Source organism: Mustela lutreola, chromosome X (assembly GCF_030435805.1).
Source record: "Mustela lutreola isolate mMusLut2 chromosome X, mMusLut2.pri, whole genome shotgun sequence".
Classification (NCBI taxonomy): domain Eukaryota; kingdom Metazoa; phylum Chordata; class Mammalia; order Carnivora; family Mustelidae; genus Mustela; species Mustela lutreola.
Genome location: NC_081308.1, coordinates 10,928,458 through 10,946,475, shown reverse-complemented (window position 1 = coordinate 10,946,475; position 18,018 = coordinate 10,928,458). Strand labels below are relative to the sequence as shown.

Below are 18,018 nucleotides of genomic sequence, written 5' to 3'. Positions count from 1 at the left end.
ATGAGAGCACAGGGGTAGCAAATGCACTGATTCTTGAAATCCAGCATGCGTGCTCTCTATTCCTTACTTCACATGAATAATAATGTAAAAGCATGCTAAAGTAAGAGGAGTTAGGGATTTTAAGCTTTAATATCACCCAAGTCAGGAGTCTGAAAAGACCCTAATTGTGGTATTGGCCAGGGCTGTGCCCAGGCAGACCTGTGAGTTTCCATTTTCTGATATCCCTGTTGTCTTTTTTCACTTTTAGTCCACTGGAGTTAAAATATATGACTTTTTAATATGTGGGACAGCATCTTGACTTCTCCACTGGGAAACCATCATATAAATCCAATAAATCAAAAATGAATACGTAAGATTTAGGAGTTCTTCATTCAGGTAATTAATGCAAGAATCAATTAAAAATAAGCTCTAAGGGGCGCCTGGGTGGCTCAGTCGTTAAGTGTCTGTCTTTGGCTCAGGTCATGATCCCAGAATCCTGGGATCGAGCCCTGCATCAGGCTCCCTGCTCAGTGGAAGCCTGCTTCTGCTTTTCTCACTCCCCCTGCTTGTGTTCCCTCTTGCTGTGTCTCTGTCAAATAAATAAATAAAATCTTAAAAAAAAAAAAAAAAGCTCTAAATGCCAGATTTAAATGTAGTGTATGCTAGTCTAATTTTTTTAAAATATTTTATTTATTTATTTGAGAGAGTGTGTGTGCATGTGCAGGGGGAGGGCAGAGGGAAAGGGAGAAGCAGACTCCCCATTGAGCAGGAAGCTTGATGTGGGACTCGATCCCAGGACCCTGGGATCATGACCTGAGCCAAAGGCAAATGCTTAACCCACTGAGCTACCCAGGCACCCAAGTCTAATGTTTTCTTAATGACAATTTTAAAATAACAATTAGTAACACAGTTTATTTTATATATGAGTACTGCTTACCACAAGGCATATTTTATCAATACTGCTTTCCTGTTTCTTCCATGGAAGAACTTAAGAAGTTCCATATAATAAATATTATTTTAAATGAGTTGAGTAAAAATGGAATAATCTTCGAAATAAAGGTATTTTTATGTACTTGTATGTGTGTGTGTATTAAAGGATGCCATCGATGCAGTTTAGAACTTAACTTCTTAAAACTATAAAGGACAAGGATTATGAAAAATTTCCTTTATAGCTACTAGGATAACACACTTAAACTTATATGCACCCATTTAAGCTCCTCATCAGAAAATAACACTTCATGAATTAAAGTCTATAATAATATAAAGCAATCTCAGCCATTGCTTATAGCTTCTATATATTGTATTTTTATGAAGGAGTAAGTTACTTACAGAGGTATTTAGGATAATAAACCTTAAAGCAGTTGATGATAAAGCGTACAAAGTCCATGTCCTAAAACAAAGATTATACATTTAAATCTTTAAGACTATGTACATTAGAGAATTTTATATTGCACATTTCTAAAGGTGATAAACTATTAAATACAAATGAGACAATTCTTTAAAAAATAAGCTCATATTTAAATACCTCTCTATATTGCCAGGGATTAAAGTTTTAAGTCATTAAGCTACTTACAACAATCAGTCCTAAAATCAAGTAAAAGAAATCAGATGCTTAAACATCATTCCGTTACCTCTAACTTGTGAGATACTTTAGGCTGCTTAAGTAACATGACATTACAAAGTGGAGCTAAGAGCAATGCCTATAGAGAAATTCTAAAAATCTGTTAAACAGTTGAGGAATTACTGAAACATGTATACAGTTTCCAATCTCACTACTTGGAATGATAATACATGTAACATCAATCCTGGTATACTTGCTTTTGAAACATGATTTCTACAACTTGTAACAGTTATGATAAAGTATGTTTTATCAATCTTTTCCGCAACATCTAATCTGAACATACTGGTGTGCTGTATCTACTTCACTTTTAGCTTCTTCCCTCTTATTTAGGGACCTCGAATTAGGGTAAGAATTTTTTAGTTTGTATCTGAGTGTTGTTCATTGAGCCCAATTCCTGGGAAACTTTATGAACATAACTATCTGTTGGTTCTACCGCACTGAACACAGCAAAATGAAATTAGGTTATGAGGGCCACTATTCATTCACATGGATCATTTCACTCCCTGTTACTCCATGGCTGCAAGCCGATTTACTAATCCTGATCAGCCGTCTTATATGGACTGTAGGATGAAAGATAATCATGCAAACTTAAACCCATCAATTACTGAAAGGTGAGTTGTCCAGAGATGAATCTATGAAGTCATTTCCAGGACACGAGTTGAGCATCTTTAATTTCAGTAAACTGAAAGTAAGCATCCTTAATTGTCTTAAGTATTTTTTATGGAATAAATCCTAGCATATAATAGTACCTTTACAACTAATCATTATATCCACTGTGCACCGAGTTTAATAATTTAAGAGTCAAAGAAATATCTCATAATATCTAGATGTATAAAAATTTGGTTACTCAGTATAAGATCTGTGGTCCCCAGAGACTTTGCCCAAAAAGTCTTCATCCAATATTCTTGTTTTCATCATTTAACTGAATAGCCTTACTTATCAAATCCCAAGTTACTGCTAATTCAAGTGGATTTGATAGGATACCACTGGTTTTAAGTATATCAGTGGGTACTATAAGAAAAAGCTCCATGAAACCTATTGCTGTGCAATCTGTGAGGATGTCTTCAAGGACTACTTAGTATAATGTAAAATGTCCTCCCTTTGGGGACACATGAAATACTTTTCTCTCTAGTTCAAGTATCAGGAATGAATAAAGTTCTCCTAAGATATTGGTTTTAAAGTATGGCCACTGAAATAATTTTAAATGATTCCATTTCTTTCAGGCAAGCAGATGAAAGATTGGACTCCAATTAGTGGCCCAACTCTTAACAAACAGCTTTTAATTTTTTTTTTTGCCTTACAATTCTGCATACTATTTAGAAGCCAACTTAAATCCTCTGTGAATCATGAGGGAGTCATATATAAAAATAACTCAATTAGGATTCAGTATTTTAAAACATTAATAATGATTTAAACAGTAATGCAAATAACCTTATTTATAAATTAAAGATAAAGAGACAGCATATAAGTAGTTTGAAAAAAAAAATCAGACCATTCAAGTCAATTCCTTGCCCCTATGTTTGGCAATAAAAAACATTAGCATTTGTTTATGATTCCAGGTTAATAATTAGAAACTATCATATACAAAGGATGACAGAATCATGATTTTTATGGAATACCTATTTATCTAGGTATTTTGATTTAGACTTTGGGTATAAAACAATTTACTCTGTATTTACAACTCACTGAAATGGAAACAAGATTGAAAAGATCCAGGGTAATGGACTCCTAAAATATACTTAGAGATAAAGATGAAAATAAAAATGTGTGCTTCCACCACCCAAAATAACCTCTTGTTCTGTCTAGGTTGTTGTTGTTGTTTTTGTTGATGTTTAAGAGTTCCTTTCTTGGAGGCTAGGTATCACTAGCATAGAACCCTGTCCCCTTTTTCACTATTCATTTTTATTTTTTAAATTTTTAAATTTTTTTGATGCAGTGTTCCATGATTCATTGTTTGCATAAAACACCGAGTGCTGCTCTTTATTCATCTAAAAAAAAGGTATTTTCCAATATTACTAGAACTTATTTATAAACATCATTTTATATAGCTACATATACTCTATCAATTAATACACAATAATTTACCATTTGGCCATGCTGACATGTACGTTTTTTTCTAAGTTTTCCCGATCTTATTTTTAAAAATTTTTTTTCCAAGTTTTCACTATTTTATAAATGATACTCTGAAAAAAACGCTTGGCACACAATGCTTTTTTCTGTACTCCAGATTGTTTCTTTAAAAGAGATTTCCAGAACTTCATTACCAGGTCAACGAATATGGATTCGGACACCTTAAGATTCTTAACATATGTTGCTGAGGGGCTCTGCAAAAAGGTTTCATTACTGCCCCAGGCAGGTGCGTGAAGGCCACTTCACTGCCACCAGAAGTAGCTAAGGTCTGACTGTAAGAGACAACAGCTGTAATCAGTGCGCCAAAGGATCCCCATCGCTGCTGAGGGGTTTGTAGTTACTGAGGTCATGAGGGCCCAAATTAAAGTCTGCTGGGTTTTCCTTATATTTTAAGCTGGACAAAATTACCTGAAGAAAGCTGGTTTCCAGTACTAACCAAATCAAGCAAACAAAAATCACCCAAAAAATGACCAAGTGGGGGCACCTGGGAGGCTCAGTGGGTTAAAGCCTCTGCCTTTGGCTCAGGCCATGATCCCGGGATCCTGGGATCGAGTCCCGCATCGGGCTCTCTGCTCAGCGGGGAGCCTGCTTCCTCCTCTTTCTCTGCCTGACTCTGACTGCTTGTGGTCTCTGTCTGTCAAATAAATAAATAAAATCTTAAAAAAAAAAATGACCAAGTGCTGTAGGTGCAGAAATCAGGCGAACATCTCATGATTGCCAAACACGGTAGGTATGAGTCTAACGGTACTACAGAGAGCAGGCATCACTTCCCCGAGTGTCTCCTGAGCCACTACTCTGTGCCAGGCATGGGGCTAGGTGCTGCGGGATATTAGTTCTGACAGAAGAGTTCAGTGTTACCACAGCTACTCATTACCCTGCCTGCTTCCACGGCCCACACTGACATTTTGTATGTCACATGAAGAACATTTCTAGGAAACACACAGTTATCCATGCCAACTACCGAAGCAAATTTCTTTCTTTGCAATCCTATCTGATGTCCGACTTGACTCCCAATACACAAGGAAAACAAATCCCAAGCACACCTTGGTCAGCTCAAACATACAGCAGTATTTGGTTGGGAGGAGGGCCGGGGAGGACATGACGATCAATAATGCTTGCGAATTAAAGAAATGCTTACTATGCTATTTATGCCAGTTTCTGACAGGTCGAACATCACTGTTACGGGTTTCCCATTTTCTCTTTTAGCATAACGTTCCAGCCAGAATGCGATAAGCTTCTTTTTGTCCAACATGGTTTTATGGTCTTTTACGTGATACTTCACCCTGATCCAGACTTTTAACAGAACACAGGATAAAAATAAGAAAAATATCTGTCATTAGAGTATGATTATACACACAGACCATTCCTTTCCCTTGACATTTTTCTTCATTTACAATTCATTTGCTTGCTCAGAATAAAAACATCTCTTCCTTCTTTTAAATAAGAAATGGTGTGCACGTGGGAACTGAGAGAGGGGTAGAAGGGGAAAAGTCTTCTCCCCCACCCTGGAAAAGAAGCAAACTTCTCTAGTGAGTAAGAGGGAAAAGAAAATACAGGTGAACAAACAATATTTGGTAATAACCTATCAGTACTGTTCACTGTGCGTGACCAGAAAGCAAGCCAGAGGTTCTGAGAAGACCAGAACAACATCCCATGCGGAGAAGCAGCCCGGACAGAGGCACGAGAGTGGCACGAGTCTGGGCGGGCAGAGTGCCACAAAGCGCAGCGCAGGGCACCTAGGGCTAAATGTGGCCAGTGCTGAGACAAGAAGCTCAAGAGACAAGGGCTGGGCTGGAAAGAGTCCAAGTCCTACGCTAAGGTGTGCTCTTCCTACTTCAGACATCCCTCGGGGGCAGCAGCACAGACGGGAGAAAGGAAGAGACGAAGAAGGAAACCCAACAGGCTGTGCCCCGGGAAGGCCGTTAGCGTCTGACCTAAGGAAGTGATGACCGAAGCGGGGAAGGGGCTCCACTGAAGCTGTGGCGGGAGAGGAGGTGCGGAAGGGACAGAGGCTGTGGGCCTGAGCTGAGTGGCGCGGAAGGAGGGCCGGCGGTGGATGCGGCCCCGTGGGGCTTTTGTGGGGAAGGTGGCCGGCAATCAGTCCAGTGGGACCGGTCAAGAGGGTAGCGGGGTATATAGATGCACGTCCCCTGGGAACCGTGTGGAGTCATCACCGTCTGTGGGGAGGCAAGGTCCTTGAGATCACCCAAGGGGATCCTATCAGCTGGGAAGCAAGCCAAGAAAGGAAGGAAGCCTGGGAAGCGCATGTAAGGGACGGGGAACAAGAGGAAAGATGGAAATGAAGACTGGGAAAGAGAGCCGGTGACAGCGGGAAATGCTGGGAGAACGCTGTTCAAAAGGGAATGGAGCACAAGCTGCAGAGCAGGCGGGCAGGCCAGCAAGCGCTCGGGGTACGGATCACACACTCCTGCCCAGTCACAGCCTTGGTACAAACCAAGCTGGATTCTGGACAAAGGGGAGAGAAGGAATAACACGGTAGTCATCAGAATCGTAGGGACGGTTGCCTACGATAGCCCTTCTGCTATGACAGATTTCACAAGAAGCTAAGGGGAGAAGACTGGTCGGGGTTAGGGGGTCACGGACAGGACAGGGACAGACTTTGCACTTGAAAAACCCTTAGCAACCGTTGAAAAGATTTTCCATGAGAATATTGTGTTGAATTTTAGTATCACTAAATGACCAAGAAGATAACTGCTCTGAATGACATTACCTCGGCTATGTGATAGGATGCGGCACTTGCCTTCACGGCCTACTTTATCAGAATGCGAACAGTACATACAACTGAGTGTCTGACACTCCATCAACATGGTCCTAATGGTCCCCAATTATGGGAAACTTGATGTGTGGCACATATGAAGAAGGTTCTGCCTATTATTAATTCAGCTGAGATAAATGCATCTCAAAATCTTGAATAGCCAGTACATCAATTAAATATACTTACACAACTTGTTGCCTTCTTTGTCATAACCGTGGAGATAAATACCACCAATTTCCAATAACCATCTGGGAATGGAGGATTCAGTCAGGTCTAAAAAAGGATAAACGTGATGAGTGGTTGTAACTTCGAGGCCTTTTAAAAAGAACACTTACAGTGGAAAGGTGATGTTATATAGTAGGTCTGATATTAAAAAAGATAAGCTCATTCAAATATCTGGAAAGAACCTCTGGCAATAAAAAAATGGTGTTTCTTACTAAGTAAACATATTACATAAAGACATGGATGAAAGAAATGAGAATAAAATCCATTTCCCGTGACACATCAGCTATTATTATGCGGACACATTCCTATGTCTTGGTTGTGTTTCACATAGTGACTTTCAACAAATACTATCACTATTGGACAATTTCAAGATAACGTGCTAGTAAATATTCACATTACAACCTCAGGATTGATTTAAAAATCACTTACGGTTTCTCTAGTAAAGTATTTTTCTACGAAGACTGATATCCAATAGAGTCTAACACATTTTATAATCTTGGGGCAAGTGGAAAATACTTAAAAAAAAAAAAGTTAGATCCTTTAGCAGGAGGAACAAAACAAGGGTCTGCCCAGTCTCTAGTGAGAAGACAGCAAGGCAGCAAATGCCAAGGCTTTTGTTTCATTCACCAGTAGTTCCCCGAGAACTTTCAAAGACTCTACCTTTCTGCACCACCCCTTTACCGTATCTTGGCCATGTGTCACTGGAAACTAGCAATTCCATATAAGGAAAAACTACTGTTGAGCTTTAAAGTTCATTCTCTAGTTCAATGATTTACATTTCTTTGCTTGATTAATAAATGTTTCACCATTTGTTGAAATGATCTATGGTTTTTATATTTTCAATCAAATTATCTCTTAAATACTCCCCTTCTCATGGATTCTTTCTCTAAGTATGAAGACTGGGGAGAGTATCTGCTCTGGATTTATTTGTTGACTTTTTTGTCTTAAGTCTCCAGACTCACTCACTCCAGGGTTTGTAACCCTCAAAGTCAAGAAATCCTTCTTTGTACTTCATCAAAACCAGTAGTTACGCCAGATTCCGCCTGTTAAATATTTAGGAGAGAGATAATGGGTAATCTTTCCTGTCAAGGGTTCTTCATATACTTGAAGACTATTAAAAAAAAAAAAAAACACTTCCAAGATTTAAAACTCCCATTTTGGGGGAAAATGTCAATCTAGAATTGGGTCTTGAAATCAGTAAGTTAAGCAGAGGCTGCTGTAGGCATCCTTGGGGATAAGCCTACTTTTTTAGGGACCCTGATTATTTTGTAATGCTCCAGGGGGCACCTATGAGCACAAGGAACTCTGGGGAGAGAGAAAGACATACGGCAACAACTGAAAAACAAAACAAGTAGAGATGATGCAGTCTTGGTATGGCTTAATGGTACTGAACTAAGCATGCACAGATTAGAGACTGCTCTGAGTGAAAGTCTGAATGTAGTTCTGCTCCCTGGTGATCTCATTTCCCTAAGAATGGTATCACTTTGAAGATATTTGTAAGATGGTCCTTTCAAAGGGTTAGTGGGTTTTTATAAAACATTATATTTTGGTACTTATGACGATTACCAAGAATATCTGCAAACACGCTATTTGATAAATGTAAAGCTAACATTTATGCAAGGGACCGTACACTGTCAAGGTTAAATTGAACGTCTTACCATTGACACACATTTCTTTCCTCCACTGAAAACTCTCATCAAGCATCTTCAGGGTTTCATCGACAATATTATGTCTCCAAACTAAGTAACTTTCAACCCAGTTATCATCTTGTTGTAGCCTTTCAACATCACGTGGATCATATTTATCTGGCTTATCTGGGGGGAAAACAGTAATAAACAGCCAGGTCAGATAAATTCTGCAGTGATCAGTAACACCAATGCCGGGAGAGAAAAATTCAGACAAGACAAAGTGAAGCTACAGAAGAGAGTTACTTGAAGGATGCAGTTCAGACGAAAATAGTGTAAAGGACTGATGGGATTTCTAACTGAGAGGAGAAGTCACCCAAGGATGGCAGGCTTACTTTGAATAAGCCACAGTAAAATTAAAACATAAGACCACAGTAAAATATTTTTTTAAATTTTTATTTGTTTAGGGGCTCCTGGGTGGCTCAGTGGGTTAAACCCTGTCTTCGGCTCAGGTCATGATCTCAGGGTCCTGGGATTGAGCCCTGCATTGGGCTCTCTGCTCAGCAGGGAGCCTGTTTTCCCCACTCTCTCTCTGCCTGCCTCTCTGCCTACTTGTGATCTCTGTCAAATAAATTTAAAAATATTTTTAAAATCTTTTTATTTGTTTATTTGAGAGAGACAGAGTGAGCACGAGCATGAACATGGTGGAGGAGCAGAGGGAGAGGGAGAAGCAGACTTCCCACTGAGCTGGGAGTCCTACCATGTGGGGCTTGACTCTAGGACCAGGAGATCACAACCTGAGCCAAAGGCAGACACTTAACCATGTGAGCCACCACCCAGGCAGGCCAAGACCACAGTAGAATATTTTGTATGACCCTAACTAAAACTATAAACCAACATCTAGGAAGAATTGTGTTGCCTCAACTGGAAATCCTTACCTTGGTCCACAAAAAAAAATGAAGTTTTATATGTAAAGAAAAAAGCTGTACTTAAGACATCTGTTTGGCAAAATCGTCTTAATTAAAAAAAAAAAAGATTTATTTAATTATTTTAGGAGCAAGGAGCAGGGAGAGTCTTAAGCAGACTCTGCACTGAGCGCAGAGCCTGACCTGGGGCTCAATCTCATGACCTTGAACCAAAACCAAGAGTTGGAGGCTCAACTGAATGTGCCACCCAGGTGCCCCTGGCAAGGTCATTTTAAAAAAATGAAATATAAGCTTCTGTACAGCAAAGGAAATAGTCAACAAAACAAAGAGGCAACCCACGGAATGGGAGAAGATATTTGCAAATGACAGTACAGACAAAACGTTGATATCCAGGATGTATAAAGAACTTCTCTAACTCAACACGTACAAAACAGATAATCATATCAAAAAATGTGCAGAAGACATGAACAGACACTTCTCCAATGAAGACATACAAATGGCTATCAGACACATGAAAAAATGTTCATCATCACTAGCCCTCAGGGAGATTCAAATTAAAACCACATTGAGATACCACCTTACACCAGTTAGAATGGCCAAAATTAGCAAGTCAGAAAACAACGTGTGTTGGAGAGGATGTGGAGAAAGGGGAACCCTCTTACACTATTGGTGGGAATACAAGTTGGTGCAGCCAATTTGGAAAACGGTGTGGAGATTCCTCAAGAAATTAAAAATAGAGCTTCCCTATGACCCTGCCATTGCACTACTGGGTATTTACCCCAAAGATACAGATGTAGTGAAAAGAAGGGCCATCTGTACCCCAATGTTCATAGCAGCAATGGCCACGGTCGCCAAACTATGGAAAGAACCAAGATGCCCTTCAACAGACAAATGGATAAGGAAGATGTGGTCCATATACACTATGGAGTATTATGCCTCCATCAGAAAGGACGAATACTGTAGCAACATGGACGGGACTGGAAGAGATTATGCTGAGTGAAATAAGTCAAGCAGAGAGAGTCAATTATCATATGGTTTCAGTTATTTGCGGAGCATAACAAATAACACGGAGGACATGGGAAGATGGAGAGGAGAAGGGAGTTGGGGGAAATTGGAAGGGGAGGTGAACCATGAAAGACTATGGACTCTGAAAAACAACCTGAGGGTTTTGAAGGGGCAGGGGGTGGGAGGTTGGGGAAGCCAGGCGGTGGGTATTATGGAGGGCACGTATTGCATGGAGCACTGGGTGTGGTGCAAAAATAATGAATTCTGTTACGCTGAAAGGAAATTAAAAAGAAAAAAAAAAAGAAAAGAAAAGAAAAAAAAATGAAATACAAAATGGAAAACTGACCATGTGTGTAGCAGTTAATATTTCCCATAACTTATTGGAATAACTGTTTCCGAGAGTAATTTCTTATCTGCTTACATATAAGCTATGGTACTTGATACTCTTCTTTCCACATGTTGCTTTATTTTTCTGTAAGTGATCTTGGTTTTGTCACAAGCACCCCTGCACATCCAAATTCTACCATTATGTAAGACTTATTTCAAATGCTTCCTCTTCCACAAAAATTCCCCTCAGCCCAGAAGGAATTCCTTCCCTCCTGTGACCAGCTACAGGACATAAACTAAGCCTTTCTTAAGGCACTTCACGTGTCCTCCCTTCAATCAGAGTGCCCGAACTTCCCATGTAGGGACAATGTGTAACAGCACAGCCTACATACAATGTAGGATTCCTTCAATGCAGGTTATACTAGTGCCAGTGAAAAGGCTTGCAGGATCACTGAATCTAATCCTTCTCTATTTTCATTTTCTCAGTTAATGCTACCCTCCCAGGGGCCCAAGTGGGAACTTTAGAAAATTCCCTGGCTCCTTTCTCTCTCTCTTTTTTTTTTGCATCTTGTTAGATGCCAAGTTTTATAGATTTTATCTCCTATTTGCTCTGCCTTATTTCAATCCATCAGAGATAACAGCCAAAAAGGCAGGAAAATAGAAACTGCAAAGATACCTCATTGAGCCTCAATTTCCTTATCTTTAAACTGCTTTAGATAATCACAGGGCTGTGTGAAGATCAGATGAAAATGTATATATGGAAGATATATATGAAAGTACTTGGAAGTTTAAAGCATCATCAAATAAAAGATTAAACCATGAATCGTGCATCTGGTATTGTGTTACCTTGGATATCTGGGCTCTAATTTCTAATCTATATGATGACTGATTCTATAGCAGGTAAACCCTGGAAAATGTTTTTTGGCTCTGTTCCTCAAAAGTACATATGCAAAGTACAAATTTTCTTTAATTTCTAAACAGGAGTTGGATAGGAACGAGCGGACACTGTTTCCCATCAGGAGGCCCCTGAGAGCACCTGAGCCCCGGGAAAGCACCTCCAGTCCGGCCACTCTCCGCTCCGCCGATACAGCGCTGTCCTTGGGACTTACAGGCTAGACTCCCTCATTTTCAAGAACATTTCTGCCAAATGCCAAAGTCTGAATAAGCGCAGTTTGCTGGCTACGAAGAACGTGACTAATTTACTGCTTCATCAGGGGCTTTCTAAAATAAAACAGGCTTCTTTTTTTGTTGTTTTAAACTGAGAGTGGCCACAGTGAAGACTACTATGACCACTGGCCTTGATTTGGGCTGATGAGCTGGCAGCTTTGCCCATCCTGGTTTCTGATCAGCTCAAACATCAGCATTATTTAAAAAAAAAAAAGGCAAATGGCTTCTTAGCATTATTATAAAAATAGTTTTGACCTCACGGGCTCCTGCAGAATCCTGGGCAACCCCCAGGGTCCAAAGACGAAACTCAGAACAACTTACCTAGAACAAGGTATGGCAAGTGGTAAAAAATAAATATTAGCCATAGTAAGACGAACAAACCATGACTGTTGTTACTATCATTATAACCACTGCTGGTATTACCGCTAGGGATACCATAAAAGAGACAGTGCCTGTTACTACGACATGTAAAGCGAACTGCTTTTGGATAGCTTTTAAGGATGCAAGTCTTTGAAATTAGAAATCTCCATTTGTATCAAAATGACTACTTACTGTTATTGTCAGGACCTGTGCTTATATATGAAATGCCTGTTCAACATTTACCCCTCTACACAGAGACAGGGAAAGAGAGAGCGGGAAAAAGAGGAGAGGATTGGAGAGGAGTGTGTATGGTGGTGGGGAGGGAGGGAGGCAGGAAGAAGTCAGGACAGAGAGGAGGGCTGAAGGGGGGAGAGGAGGGGCAGAGGGGAGGAGAGGGGGGAGAAAGGGACAGAGACAGAGACAGAGAGAGTCAACTGAACATTCCAGGAAAGGAAAGCTTGGCCAACGAAAACACAATTTGCTGCTTTCAAGCACGGCCCCCAGGCAACCCTCAAAAGTGTGAGGTGGTCTTCAGAAAACCGGTCCTCTGGTAAATGCAGATATCATAGGAATAAACTAAAGAGGTACACGCGAAAGGTAACCAGAGCTTTCAAACACACATTTGTGCACGTACACCTCTGCCCTTCCCACCTACTCAAGAAATCACTTTGAAAGACTTTACCTCTCCAATAATTAAAGCGTAAAAACAAGGACGGGATCAGGTATTTATGTGCCTACATTCTCTTTATAAATGTTTTTTTTTTTAATTTTTAAGATTATTTATTTATTTATTTGAGAGAGAGACAGTGAGAGAGATCATGAGTGAAGAGAAGGTCAGAGAGAGAAGCAGACTCCCCGTGGAGCTGGGAGCCCGATGTGGGACTCGATCCCAGGACTCCAAAATCATGACCTGAGCCGAAGGCAGTCGTCCAACCAACTGAGTCACCCAGGCATCCCTGTGCCTACATTCTCTTAATACCTTATCCTCACTACTTTTGTCTTGCGGAAAACCAGTGAAAACTTCATCGCAAACCAACATTAATCTCAAGTAATGGCTTTTTTTTTAAAGATTTTATTTATTTTTAAAAATTTTTTATTTCTTTTCAGCGTAACAGTATTCATTGTTTTTGCACCACACCCAATGCTCCATGCAATCCTTGCCCTCCCTAATACGCATCACCTGGTTCCCCCAACCTCCCACGCCCCGCCCCTTCAAGACCCTCAGGTTGTTTTTCAGAGTCCACAGTCTCTCACGGTTCCCCTCCCCTTTCAATTTCCCCCACCTCCCTTCTCCTCTCCATCTCCCCTTGTCCTCCATGCTATTTGTTATGCTCCACAATCAAGTAATGGCTTTTTAAGCCTGAACTTTGCAGCTCTCCCAAAGAGCTCAACGCTCATTTTGGCCACTCCTTTGTAAGAAACCTTAATGGTTCACTTATGGTTCACTGTGTCTTTCCATTATTTATTTCTTATATGAATTTTGCTGTGTAGATAGGTCCTATACTTATACAGTGGATCACTACCAAACAAGTTTAGAATTTGACAGAGAAAGAACTAAAGATAAATGGCAATGGAGGCTGAGCTCTCAGAAAGACAGTACTACATGTTTCAGGGTAAAGATGACTTCTCTTTCTCAGCTTCTCATCTCTTTTGTGTGTATGCGCGCGCGCACGCACGCACACAAACACACACACCCTCACTTGCACCCCTTCATACTGTCTCTCACATATACACTCCAAAAACTTTTTAAGGTTTGCAGGATAAATACAGTTTTTATTTGTAAAATGGTGAATTTTACTATTAACTTTTTCTTCCCCATATTTGTCGGCTGGTGAAATTACCGACAGGTCAGAACTGTATTTTAAAGGTAATGAATATGAAAAAACGTCTAGCCAAATTCAGGATATGGGACAGAGTGATGGAATCAGAAGACCCATGCTACTATCTACAGGGACTGAGCAAGTCACTCTAGGCCTGATTCTCTTCTCTGTAAAATGAAGATAAGGTCTGCCTACCCGTAGCCTTATGAAGATCAAGAACATTCTGAAAATTTTAAATACTATATAAATAAATTTTCATTAACATAAGGTAGAATGCTATCCATGAATGTAAGATTAAATTCTAATTGACCTACTAATCCGTTGAGAAAATCTTAGAAGTATACTGTAGTTATAAATGTGCCTAAATAAAATTCAGATCAAGTTTGGAAAAAATACACAAGTATTCTGATAATGAAAACTAGAGAACAGTTCCTAACTAGACAATGTAGTGATGTTCAAAAGCAGCAAATATACAACTGTCAAACATTATAGTAATTTAAAACCTCCTAAACCCTCTTATTTCTCCAGGACTTTGAGCACTGATCCACTTCAAGTCCTGGCAGGGCCCTGGAAGAGCATCTGTACCGGCTGGACCATTTCTATCGGCTGGACTGTATTACTGTCAGGAGTGATCAGGCTGAAATAAGGAAACATTCCCTTAAGGACATCCTTAAGGGAATGGTAGTAGGCCACAACCTACCCTAAACCTCCACTTTCCTGTGAAGTCATCTGGTGAAAGAGTAAGAGGTTGGTGCTCTTTTGAGATGGGATGAAGCCACTAGGCTACAGCAGTGATTCTCGAACTTGAGCACCTGTTAAAATCACCAGGAGGGCTTGTTTAAAAGGGGATTACACAACCCCACTTCCAGAGTGCTTAATTCATGGATGGGAACCAAAAATCTGCATTTGTGACAAGCTCCTACAGGATGTTGATGGGTGCTGGTCCAGGGATCATACTTAGAGATCCACCGGTCTATTACAGGTGTTGAAAAACTTTCCGCAAGGGGCCAGATGGTAAATATCTAAATATCTTAGACTTTGAAGGCAAAGATGGATGCCGTTGTTGAGTCTTCTTTTTTTTAAGTCATCCTTTAAAAATACAAAAACCATTCTTAGTACAAGGGCTGTACAAGAAGAAAACTTTGCTGACCTATGATTTGTTTAGAGAAGGGAGGTGCTTTCTATCTTAGATGATATGTATCTCCATTTACTTATACAGGTCTTCTTTCGATGTTCTTTAGGAACACAACTGTCTTGATAAAAGAAAAAAAATGTTGTAAATTTCTTCTATTAGATTGAAGCAGTTTAGAGATTGTGTTGCTATATGAGCCAATAATAACATGAGTGACTGACCTTATACCTCTTATTTTCCTTGCCATATTGGTAACTAGGTTATTTTATATACTGTGGGAGGCTGCAATAAGGCTTGAGACAAGGACCAAACCAGGCCCTGACTTGTGCCTCCTTTAAAGTCCGAATAACCTAACAAAAGGTTTAGGACGGGAAAAGTTGAGTAGCACTGAGAAAGGGTCTGTGCTATGTGTTGTGCGCTCACCTACGTGACTTCCCACATGCTTGTTAAATGAGAACAATTCGGTTGGGGTCAAAAGTTCATTGCTGGTCTTTGCTGCCCTAGTACAGCCCATAAATTACTTTCAGGTTTGCTGTATCAATACAGAACAATTGTACTGGCATCAGCTGTTTGGCATCACAGGTCTGCTTATAGTTAAATGTGAAACTTATTATGGGAACTTGTGGTTGTTTAACTAGACACAGGTGTATTGCTTCTCCTATCACTATATATACAGCCTTAATGCTTTGAATAAACTTAGCACTGTTGGACATCCTCTTCAGTGCTCCTCCTGCCCCCATCTCTTTGCTTCTCGAGTTCTTTCCTTCATCCTCTTACCCTCACGTTCCTGGTCGATTTGTCGCACCAGCTGCGACAATATACTGTAGAATTTTAGAAATGATAGTGGAGATCACTGTCTTTCCCTTGACTTTATGGGAGTTATTTTGAAGTTTCAGTTAGACATACCATTTGTTGTAAGTTTTTAGAAGATCTACTTAGAGCAAAGAAAGATTTCCTTGTTTGCGCCAAGTTTTGTTTGCTTTGCACAACGTTGAATTATAGCCAGTGTGGTTTCCTCATTGAAATAAAAGCTTTTCCTCATTTAATTTTGTTAATGCATATATATTTCTATTTGCTCAATTAAGTATAGAAAAAAGAAAGAGAAAACAAATATGGTTAGCTAAAGAGAAAAGAGAAGGGGCAGAAGAGGCACATGAGATGAAAGACTTCTCAGTGTTTACTTTTTGTATGTGGCTTTGATTATTGAATCAGACCTATTCAGAAAGGTCATTGAGAAGCATGTTATCAAGGTAGTAAGCTCCTCTGCTACATTTTCTGATTATCATTTTTGTGTCCTGGGACTAGCCAACTGCCTGGGCCTTATTTGTGTGCACGTCTTTCTGCAACAGGGCCAGTGGTAGGGACCTAAGGCTGCCGACTCAGCCTCTTTAATGGTTACTGATCCAAGTAGGCTTTTTACTTCTTATTGAGACAATGTGAGATGATTTTTCTCTTCTCCATTAAGTTTTCCACTTAATCTAAGCTTTATAACTTACTGTGATAAAGCTGGTGATTGTATTCTTTTATGATTTTTATAATCTCTACCACATCTTTAATTATGTCTGCTTTTTTGCTCCTTGTGTCTTTGCGTTTTTTCCTTTGCACTTAATCAGTCATCCTAGGCTTGTCTGTTTCACTAGTTCTTTCAAAAAACCAGTTTATGTTTATTACATTGAGTAGCTTCTTTCCTATATCATGAATACCCGCTCCTATTTGTTTCCTTCTACTTTCTCTGTATTTACTTATGCTCATTTTGCAGCTCCTTGAATTCAATCTCTAGCTGATTTTAATTTGGGCCTTGTTTTCTAATCAACGAATGTAAAACCACAGATATTCTGTTGCTCAGCTTTAACGAGTAATTTCCATTGTGATATCCTCTTTAACCCAATTGTTATTTAGCAGAGCTAAGAATTACACACAATACAAGGAAGTTGTTAACCTGTGGCTTATTCAGAGGTGTGTTATTTTAGTTTCCTAACATTTGATTTAAGTACCTGGTAGACTTGTTTTTGTTTTTGTTTTTTGGTGCCAAAACTCGGGATTGTGACTTTAATATGGTTGCTTAATGGTGTGAAAACATGTTTGTATGATGTAGCTGCTCTGGAATTTCTGAGACTTCTTTTATGACTTAATAATGTGGTGAAAGTTTGCAAAAGCTCCAAGAGCACAAATATATTTTCTAAAGTATATATATTCCCAATTTGTTGAGAAGGGACTATACATTCATATATATATATATATATATCTTTGATCAACTCTGTTCATTGTGTTAGAATCTAAAATCTTGGGAAGCCTGGTTGGTTCAGTCATAGAGCAGGAGACTCTTGATCTCAGGGTCCTGAGTCTGAGCCCTATGTTGGGGGTAGAGTTTACTTAAAATTTTAAGGATCTCTTGCCTGCTTGCTCTATCTATTTCTGAAAGAGGTCTGTTAAAATCCTCAACATGTTTGTGTACTTCTGGAATTTCTCTCATAATTTTGGGAGCTTTTGCTTTATATATGTGAAGGCTATACTGTGAGATACTTATGTTGTTAGTTCTAAATGTTATACCTTTTCAGAGTTCCATTAATCAACAGAATTCCTTTTTTTTTTTTAAAGATTTTTTATTTATTTGAGAGAGAGACAGTGAAAGAGAGCATGAGCGAGGAGAAGGTCAGAGAGCGAAGCAGACTCCCCATGGAGCTGGGAGCCGGATGTGGGAATCGATCCTGGGACACCGGGATCATGACCTGAGCTGAAGCCAGTTGTCCAACCAACTGAGCCACCCAGGCGTCCCAGAGAATTCCTTTTTAAATGTACTGTTTTTCGCTCTAAATATTTTGTCTAACAAAAGTGCAGCCAAGATATTTATCACTTTTGGTTAGTACACTTTGTTTTGTACACTTTTTTCCATCTCCTTATTTTCAACCTTTCTACATTAGTGTC

The 18,018-nt window shown here is 39.6% G+C and overlaps 1 protein-coding gene across 2 annotated transcripts in view; it reads right to left on the bottom strand.

Moving 5' to 3' along the window:
* Positions 1–18,018, bottom strand: part of MOSPD2 (motile sperm domain containing 2) — a 61,815-nt gene that overhangs the window by 33,010 nt on the left and 10,787 nt on the right. For both annotated transcript variants that reach the window (XM_059157565.1, XM_059157563.1), the window contains exons 3-6: positions 8,390–8,545; positions 6,693–6,779; positions 4,869–5,023; positions 1,309–1,369 (exon numbers count right to left, since the gene is read on the bottom strand). In XM_059157565.1, coding sequence (XP_059013548.1) covers positions 1,309–1,369; positions 4,869–5,023; positions 6,693–6,779; positions 8,390–8,545 — 459 coding nt within the window. The remainder of the gene's footprint in view (positions 1–1,308; positions 1,370–4,868; positions 5,024–6,692; positions 6,780–8,389; positions 8,546–18,018) is intronic.